The sequence below is a fragment of the Oratosquilla oratoria genome, chromosome 26, assembly GCF_046742065.1.
Source record: "Oratosquilla oratoria isolate Oo_2021 chromosome 26, ASM4674206v1, whole genome shotgun sequence".
NCBI lineage: Eukaryota > Metazoa > Arthropoda > Malacostraca > Stomatopoda > Squillidae > Oratosquilla > Oratosquilla oratoria.
The window spans coordinates 53,609,627-53,620,042 of record NC_134802.1 but is presented as its reverse complement, the minus strand read 5'-3'; the positions used below and the strand labels follow the sequence as shown (position 1 = coordinate 53,620,042).

General features: G+C 45.0%; 1 protein-coding gene across 7 annotated transcripts in view; it reads left to right on the top strand.

Annotated features, from left to right (window-relative positions):
• Window positions 1-10,416, top strand: part of LOC143039592 (afadin-like) — an 879,482-nt gene that overhangs the window by 854,285 nt on the left and 14,781 nt on the right. For all 7 annotated transcript variants that reach the window (XM_076209825.1, XM_076209828.1, XM_076209829.1 and 4 more), the window contains one exon: window positions 8,999-9,064. In XM_076209825.1, the coding sequence (XP_076065940.1) occupies window positions 8,999-9,064 (66 nt within the window). The remainder of the gene's footprint in view (window positions 1-8,998; window positions 9,065-10,416) is intronic.

The following is a 10,416-nucleotide window of genomic DNA, read 5'->3' as shown; positions in this document are numbered from 1 at the left end:
TTTGTTTATATTTTCATTTTTTATTATTTTTAATTATTTATTATCGTTATTATTATTATCATTATTATTATTATTATTATTATTATTTTTATTTTATTTATTTAATTTTTTTAATCACCCCTCGTACGGGCAGTAAAGTGACCCATGTATATCGACTTTTGGGGGCGGGGGAATTCTTGTGATTTTTGAAAGGCTGCTGCTCTGGGGTCTCTGACGTATTCGTGTTTCCTTCTGCCGTGTTACGGTAAGGGAACACCCGTGCTGTGGTTTGTCCACCGTGGGACGAAAAGTGGTGTTCTTGGTTGTCACACACGACAAACGACAACATTGTCTTGCCTTACAGTAACAGGAGAGTTCAGTTCATGTAATGATTTTTTTTTCTGTATTCTATTATATTTATTTATTATTTTTATATATTTTATTTATCTACTCATTTTATTTCTATTTATTTGTATATTTATCTTATTATATTATTACTATTATTATATTTATTTTTTATATATTTTATCTATTTCATTTATCTACTTATTTTATTTCTATTTATTTATATATTTATTTATTATTATTATTATTTATTTATTTATTTATTTATTTTTCTATTGGGTATAACTGTTGTGGTCAATCCTTTGATATCGTTTTCCCCGGCAACGTCTTCAGCCTTTCCAGGTGCCGCCAAGCGATTTTATTCAGTTGAGAAACTCCTTCCTCTCCGCACCTAAGGAGAGGTGACCTCTTCAACAGTGTGACCGACTTTTCATATTTGGTTCTGGTTGAAACAAGACTATTTTATTCAGGTGGGAGGGTCTCTCCCCCCGTGAGAGAGAGAGAGAGAGAGAGAGAGAGAGAGAGAGAGAGAGAGAGAGAGAGAGAGAGAGAGTTTGGATAGCTGGAACACCTCCCACTCTCCTCCTCTCCCTTCCATTTCCTTTCCTTCCCTTTCTTCCCCATCCCTCCTCTCCCCACCCACCTTTCCTCCACTCCCCCCCTCCCCGCCTCACCCTCCCTTTTACCTCACCACACCCTCGTTTACCCTCTCCCCTCCTCTCCCCATCCCTGATCCTTCCCTCTTTACCTCCCCTCCCCTCACTATCCCTCCCTTACTGTCCTCGCTTCCTTCCCCTCTCCTCTCCCCCCTTCCCTCGCCCCTCCCCTCCCCCCTTCCCTATCCTCTCCCCTCCCCCCTTCCCTCTCCTCTCCCCTCCCCCCTTCCCTCTCCTCTCCCCTTCTTCGGGCACGCCAGGAATGTAGGCAACCACAGTGCTTCACAGTGCTCTCAACCCCATCGAGGGTCTGTGTCCAGAATGTCACCCCCTTAAGAGGTGGAGAGGCGGTATCACACTGGGCTATTTTCCTCCGACAGCTGGAGCAAATTTGCAGCCCGCAGTTTTCCTCCAGCATGTCAAATGACATTCTGTGTATTTGTTGTAAAAAAAAAAAAAAAAAAAAAGTTTGCCGTTAGGTTATTACAAACTATTTTTGTTCCGGGAAAAGTTTTGGAGGTGAGCGGTACCGCCGAGGAATCGGAGGTCGGAGATAAAATAGCCCAGTGTGATGGAAGTAGCAATCAAATGCTGGTGGTGTTAAAGTACGTGATGGTGATAGTGAGGGTGTTAGTACAAAGATGTGATCCACCTTTAGCTTTTCCACTGTTAAACAAAAACCTTATTACCTGTGTATTTTTTCTGTAAAAATATTTCTAGAGTAAATTTTGTCTGTAGAGACCCAAGATAATCAGCAACAAACATAATTTCACAATTTGAAACCGTTTAATTATTTTTTACCCGCGACTGTACAAACTGACCCAAAAGTCACACAAGCCAATAAAATACACAAATAATAAAAAAAAAAATCCTCATTTCTGGCCTTTGGGTTCGAGACATTCTTATAAATGATGAACATTTTAAAACCTTCATTAAACCCGTCATGGTTGGTGTTAAGGCAGACCAATTAGAGCAACGTTTCTCAACCAGGGTTCCCCAGAACCCTAAGGTTCCGCAAAAGGACCCTAAGGGTTCCGCGAGAACAAGTGAGATAAGCTTATGCATTTTTGATTTTTTTTTTACTTAATTTCGTATACGTAATATAATTAAACACGCACGACATATTCTTGGTTATTGTAATAATGTCATATAGACATCATCCTATCTAACCTATTATTACGACGATGAAAATAAAATGAGAAAGATGGTATATGTTTTTTTTTTTTTTTTTTTGCGCAGGAGTTCCTTGAGACATGAAATTTATTTTAAAGGTTACGCAAGGGTAAAAGGGTTGAGAAACGCTGAATTAGAGTTCGGTTGTGGATGAAGACTCTTTTGCTGATTCTGAGCAAGCGTGCGGGTTGCCCCCGTTGCACACCTGGCCGTGACGTTGCACACCCGAGGAAGGGGCATTGCCGTGGTTGAGCACTTACGGGGCGTCAGCAAAAAAGGGAAGCTTTGCCACAACAGCGTACGAAAGGATGTGAAACAGCGTGTGGTAACACGTAAATGTGTCAGAAGTTATCGTTCATTATATTTTCCAGGTGTGTTTGTGTGTGTGTGTGTGTGTGTGTGTGTGTGTGTGTGTGTGTGTGTGTGTGTGTGTGTTTATCACCATGATCTTGGATCACGTGTTGGACTGATCGACAGCTGTTATCCTCCCGGATGAGAGCTCAGAGCCCATGTATGACCAGTCTATGGGTAAGGCTGTGACCTGACACACACGCACGCGCGCGCGCGCCCATACACACACACACACACATTCATACACACACACACACACACATACACACACACACACACACACACACACACACACACACACACACACACAACCGCTCACGGTCACGCATTCCAGCTCGCAGTGCAGTAATTCCTGAAATTATTTCAGCCCTGGGCGGGGATCGAACTCGGACCTCAGGACTAGCGGTTGCGAACGCAACCAATGCGCCGTGTGTGCGTGTGGTCACCTTTGCCCTGTGCGCTCAGACAGCTTCATTTACTTCATACAAAATAAAAAATAAATAGATGGGATATAAGAGAGAGAGAGAGAGAGAGAGAGAGAGAGAGAGAGAGAGAGAGAGAGAGAGAGAGAGAGAGAGAGAGATGTGCTAAGGTTGACTTAGCACGACGTAGGCCACACCCAAAGCGGAGCATTCAGTCCTGGTGACTTGACAATTAATCGTCTACTCGTTGCGTGAGAGGACCACCCCTCTAGCGCCAACCAGAAGAAAACCAAAGAAGAGTTTCATCATAGTCAACGTTTTGTATAGACGACACAGTAAAATGTATTTAGGAAATATCTAGATAGGGAATATCTATATAGGGAATATTTAGGGATCTAGGGGAAAATATCTAGGGGGAAAATACTTTGGTGTCAGCTCAGAGCTGTATCGTTTGTGTGGTTATGCGTATACGTTTGCTAAGTTAAACGCCTTCGTTCATTGTTAACCATGTTTTCGTCAGTCAGTAAACCCGTTTCCTTGTTTTATGTATGTATTTGTTTTTAATAAGTTTTAATTTTATTTATTTATTACTTGGCTTTCTGTGTATATACTTTGTACTGTCGGCCGGTTTGATTGTCGTGGACGTCTCCATAGACCTGGACTAGACCATACCCCAGACTTGAGCCAAACTTTTATCGACGAAACTTTTTGTAGGTTTTTATTCCCACTGTGTTAATTCAGGCTGCCGCCTGGCGATTTCATTCGGCCAAAACAAATAACCTATAGCATCCAGAAGTGTTAAAAACGAGGTGGTTTCTTCGACGTTAGAGTGTTAATACTCACAGGCCTTTTACTATGTACAGTCTCCTCCACTTATAAGGAGCCGTGGGGAGGGTATGGTATCTTTGGGGTCGTAATTTACGACGTGGATGAGCCCTGTACGACCTCGGAGACTCGTATCGTAAATATAAGACGTAAACACGTTCGCCCCTAAGAACCCAGCCACTGTAGTACTTACAAGTGAAGCAACAAGTACCATGAGGAACTGTAGCGTATTCCACTTCAGTAAAGACTGAATGACGCCGAAGGTTGCTTAGTCTCGGTGTATACACACGTTTACACACATAGACACACGTCTACACATACGCACACAAAAAATAGATCTTTGTTTGGAGTGAAAATATAGAATTGGCTTAAGTACCCCACTACACGCACACACGCACACACACACACACACACACACACACACACACACACACACACACACATGCCCTCGCACACATGCCCTCACACAAAGAAAAAATAGACCCTTGTTGGGAGTGAAAATAGCACACACACACACACACACACACACACACACACACACACACACACACACACACACACACACACACACACACACACACACACACACACACAAAATGATAAGACACTTGTCAGGAGGGAAAATGCAGAATTAGCCAGAGCACCCCTAAGGGTGGCGAAGAACGCCGCCAACAAGTGATCGCTCAATCCCAAAGAAAGGAAGAAAGAAAACGGGATCGGGGTGGACCATGAGGGCATCGTGACGTCATAGAGCCACTATTGGACGCCACTTATATATATACTACGGAGCCCTCGCATGGACCAATTGGAGGCTGTAATTTGTCAAGTGGGAGTGAGCACAGCCAGAGGAGGTGCAAGTGGCTGCTTCAAGTAGGACTTGTGAAGGAGGACTGTGGAGTAGGCGAAGAAGTCGTCACGGAGGAGGAAAGAAAGGAGTAGCTGTGTCGGAGTTTTTCTAAATCTGGCGATGCGTCATCGAGTTTGTGTGAGTGCGCGTGCGCGTGTGCATTCTCTTTCTCTCTCCGTCACGGTATTGCTCTCTCTCTCTCTCTCTCAAACGGGTTTGCCCAATTGCCCTTTATACCTCTCTGCCTCCTTCTCCCTTCCCTTCCCTTCCCTCCCCTTCCTTCCCTTCCCTCCCTTCCCCCTTCCCACCCACCCATCCCTCAAGTGACTGCCTTTGTCTCCCAAGTATGACTTCTATGTTGGCTTGGGGTTGGGTTTGTCCCATTGAAGTCAAGAGCCCAAGCGAGCAGGACCTGAACTCAAACCAAGAAGAAAAAGGAGAAGGATCATTGGTGTCAAGGGTGACATAAGCTCTCTCTCTCTCTCTCTCTCTCTCTCTGTGTGTGTGTGTGTGTGTGTGTGTCTTACTGTTAACTCTGCACAGTGCCGTTACGGCTTTGTCCTAACTCCTCCGCGAGTTTGTGTCACATCACGACCGTTCGTGTCAAATGTGCATTAAATCAGTACAAAACAAAACAAATATCCACATTCTCATTCTAAGTATTTACCCATGGGGGGATTCACTGCAGAGTCTTCGGCCTATCCCTTGTGGCTTAATCAGGCTTGATGAGGTTCAGTACGTGTTGTGTATAGTACTGACGTAAGGGGGCATTTACACGATCAAACCCGGTTTGTCAAATAAATACTTGAAGTGATGTTTGACCGTGTGAATGGGGGTATTTGTTTGTCAAACACGTTTGTCAAACGTGCTTGACAACCAAATAGCCCCATTCCCACGGTCAAACATCACTTCAGACACTAGGTTTGACAAACCAGGTTTGATTGTGTAAATGCTCCCTTCGTTTCCCTCACACACACTTACACACACACACACACACACACACACGCACGTACGCACGCACACGCCCTCTGGACGTCAGTTCCCGTATCTACAGTGTTTATGAGATGCGGGTTCAGCCCTGTCCAATCTGAAAGGGTTATCACACTGGGCTTCCACGGGCTTCGCCAGCGTTGGTAGTTGAGTTCGTTTGACTGAAAACTACTTCGGTTCCAATATTCTATTTTTAAAATCTCCAAATATCAAATTATCTTTCCCTCATATATAGCAAAGCTGAATATTGAACTAAAATATTGTAAATCTATATTTCTATAAGGGAAGACATATTTTTTCAAAAGAACGTTTGAGGTAAGATGTCGGAGGAAAAATAGCTCAGTGTGATAGTCCCTCAAGGAAGGAGACGAGGTGTGGGGGTGTGTGAGAAGAATGAAGTAATTCCCCTGGATGCATTGACGGTGTGGAGAGGAGATTGGCTCTGTTCTGTTCTCTTGTTGAGAAAGTCTTCATCCGGAACGCATCTCGTCTTTTGAACCACTTCAGCTGCCCTGAAGTGGATAGAAGAGTCAGAAGTTGGAGTTCCACTTACCACGTATTGATCAGTGGTTGCCCACTACCACGCACTGGATGGCTGAAGTCTCTGAAAGCATTGCTGTTGAGTTTGCAAAACAAAATCTCGTTCAGCAGAACACCGGACAGGGATTTGGAGTGGCTTAGGGTTATTGGGAGTCCTGTTGTTTAAGTGTAAGTGTGTGTGTGTGTGTCTGTGTGTGTGTGTGTGTGTGTGTGTATTCGTGTGTGTGTTCCCCTTTCTTTCTCTCGGGGTCTTTTCCTCCTGTCCTCCCTCTCTCTCTCTCCTCTCTTTTCCTCTCTCTCTCTCTGTGTGTGTGTGTGTGTGTGTGTGTGTGTGTGTGTGTGTGTGTGTGTGTTTCTTGCCTCTTTGTGGCCCTCATATCTCTTTCAAATATAGTTTTCTGTATCATTGACCTCTTGTCACTTTTGGGGTAATTTACTCCAGCCTCCTATTGTTCTCTTTAGAAAGCTGTACTCTTTAATTAACTCATTTGTATGTGTGTGTGTGTGTGTGTGTGTGTGTGTGTGTGTGTGTGTGTGTGTGTGCACGTGCGATGGAGGACATTAATTTTATCAGAACATTTGCATGTTTAGTCTGGATTCGATCACAGAGTTGTTGGTTTCGGACGACATCTTTGTGTTTAGCTCGAGCTGACACAAGACGCAGAGGTGCCACTCAGTAATTCCTCCTCCTCCTCCTCCTCAATCCTCTTTCTTCTCTTCTTGCTCCTCCTTTCATTTCTTCACCTCATTTTCCTTTTCTTCTTCTTTCTTCTATTTTGCTCCTTCCATTTCTCCTCCTCCTCATTCTCCTTTTCTTCTTCTTGCTCCTCCTTTCATTTCTCCTCCTCTTCTTGTTCCTTTCATTTCTCCTCCTCCTCATTCTCCTTCTTTTCTTGCTGCTTCCATTGTTCCTCCTCCTCCTCGTTCTTCTCTTCTTGGTCCTTTCATTTCTCCTCGTTCTCCTTTTCCTTCTCTTCCACCTCATCCTCATCCCCTTTCTCCTCCTCCTCTTCCTCCTCTTCATTCCCTTTCTCTTCTTCTTGTTCCTCCATCTCCCTGGCACTGGGTGCCACACTTGGAGTCTTCACCAGGACGGCGCACCTCAGCCGAATAAAATCTATTTACGTTTGTCATAAACACAAACACACACGCACACACACACACACACACACACACACACACACACACACTTGAAAGAATAAACAGCTCAGTAACTGCGCGAGTGTCCCACTGGCGTGCACATGGAGCACTGTGCACGTTGCAGTGGGAGCCGCCGCCGCCGCCTGCACGACCGATGATGCACACATTACCAGACACGCGGGCGCGGTGACCTCGCGACCTCGCCCGATTACAACCCGGATCGAGGGGGCGCGACAACCAAGGGGACTGGCTCTCGACACCCTCTGCGTCGTCGTCATCTGACCCGTGGACCACTTCAGCGGGACGGGGAGCCCAAAGTTCGCCGACACATTTGCCGTGTCGTTGATCTGAGGTGGTGATGCGTCACGCGCTAGAAAAATATTGGGTTTATTTTAGCAGTATTTTGACTTGATTTTTCTTTTTTATTAATTTCTGAAACGGTATTTGTTCGATCGAGGCATCATTTTGTAGCGGTTGGGGAAAACAAAAGTTGCTGTAGAACTTTAGAATCTGACAGTACGTACTTTTAGGTTTTTTGTTTTTGTTTTTCGAAAAAAGAATAGGCTATTTTATTCAGCTTGTTCGGGGAGGGGGAGGGGAACTCGGGAGAAGACAGAGTTGAAATCGACTCCGTTTTCTCCAGAGCCGAATGGAATCATGAGGCGACAACGAGAACAAAGATGTATGGAGAACCTCGCTGTTTTGAAAATTATCGTGCTAAAAGCTTACATAGTTAATTGATTAATTATAGATTAATTAAACTATGATTATAAACGCATATGACTCTAAGTCTTGGGTTCAGAAAAGGCTGATCTCTGTCTCTCTCCCTCCCCCCCTCTCTCTCTCTTTGTGTCTCTCCCTCCTCCCCCTCTCTCTCTCTCTTTTCGCTCTCCCTATCACGGGTCAAGGGCCATTTCGTGACCCGGCACGTGGGGGCGACCGTCAAATGTCCGCTGACACAAGTGCTCAGGCTCTCGTGGTGTTATATGTTTGCCTTCAATGACGCTGGCATCTGCATCACCGTATGCGTGTGCTTGCAGCGACTAAGATACCATATATTAACACGAGATATTTGGATGATGGAGAACATAAACACAGGGGAAGGCACGGAACCCTAAACACTCTAACGTTTCGTTCGCGTAGAACTTCTTCAGAGAGTGTATGTAGAACTGCAATTGAAGTTTATGTACTAAATCTAATTACCTTTTCGGACACTTGGGAAAGGTCGTTTTTCTGGCGTGTTTTAGAATTAAAACGAGAGTATATATGGCAGACAGAGCGAGTCTGACAAAGCGTATTGAGCTTCGAGATCTCCTAGCAGCCCCGTGGTCCCAGTGACTGCATCTTGCCCGAGCTGTCTGGCGTGTAGAGCAAATATGACGGTTTCGGTCACTCCTAACTGCCTCCTGGTGTAAACTCATCACTTGTTGTCGCTGTTCACCCAGATGCTCAGCCCAAAGAACCCTCAAAGAGCTTCTCCACAAGTAGAATCTCGAAATCCACAAGCAGTCCTTGCGGTGGATGGACTTCCACATGTTAATGTAGCGGTGACGTAACACGTCACAGACCAGTGATTCTCTCAGTTATTATTATCATTATTATTATTATTGATATTGTTATTATTTTTATTATTGTTATTATTAAGTAGGTATTTATTGGTTTATTATTTTTGTTGTCTTGCATAAAATTACTATGTTGAGTACTGACGTCTGTTTCTTCTTCTGTTGCAGGGAGTCAACCAAGACAAGCTTGGCATCTACATCAAAAGCGTGGTAGCAGGAGGCGCTGCTGATCAGGTGAGCTCCCCTAGTGGGTCGAAAGCGGTCCACCCGTTTAGTGTGAAATAGATTGATTGGTTGATTGAAGTGGAGAGATTGAGAAGTTAGCGGGAGTGACGTGGAAGAGGTTGGCATAGTTTTGCGACTTGTGGAGGATTTGGGAGAGGCCTTTGTCAAGCAGTGGACTTCAAATGGCTGGTTGACTGATTGATTAAAGTGGAATGGCACAGGCAGTGGGGGAAGTGTCATTGTTGGCGAAAGTTGAGGAATTTACTTCGGTCATTAGGCAGAGAGTTGTTGTTAGTGTTGACACCGAAACGAAAAGTTAGTGTGATTATAGAGTAACGAGTTAGTGAGCTCACAGAACGAGTTAGTGTGAGTACAATTAGTGATGGTCACGGGGTGAATATTTAGTGGGGGCACTAGATCGAGAATTTATGTAGACATAAGAGTAGCGAGTTAGGACATCCAAGAAACGAAGACTTGGTGTGATGACAGGGTGAGACGTTAGTTTGCTGACCGTGTGACGAGTCAGTGTGTCCACAGGATATGAGCTTGTGTGGGTACAGGAGTGAAGAGTTCGTGTCGTGGGCACAGGTTCGCGTGGTCACTGGAGTACAATTGTCACTGTTTACTTCACAAAGGGTCAATTTCCTGTTTAGTGTCATGCGGGCGGCGCACAATTGCTCTTGCCAGTCTCCATTATGGTTATAGCCTGTCGAAATTCGTGTGTGTGTGTGTGTTTCATCACAGTCTTGGATCACTTGTTGGACTCGTGATCGACAGCTATTACCCTCCTGGATGAGAGCTCATGTGTGACCCGATCTGTGGGTAAAGCGGTGACCATAAACACACACCTCGTGGCGCTGTGGTTAAAGTTCTCTCCTGCCACTACGGCGGTCCGGGTTCGACTTCCGCCCAGGGCTGAAATAATTTTAGTATCGCTGCACTGCGAGTTGTTACTCCAACTCATGGGCGGGGAGTTGGGTGTGTGCGTGTGTGTAAGGTCACAGCATTACCCATAGATCGGTCATATATGAGCTCTCTTCCGGGAGGGTAGTAGCTGTCGATCACGAGTCCGACACGTGATCCAAGACCATGGTGAATCACACATATACACGTACACGTGTACGGGTGCTTTTGCCTTGGTCGTACTTGGCGAGGTAGCAGTCGCGCATCCGAATCCAGAAGCTACTGATCTTACACTCCCTGGAAGTCCAAAGGTCAAAGGTAACGCTCTCGGTCGCAAATAAGCGCCTCTTGGCGTGAACTCCTCGCACCATATGTGTGTACGTGTGTGTCACGTGGAGTTGTGTGGCCATTTCTGTGTGTGTGTATTTACCTAATTGTATTCCTCTATTGCGAATCAT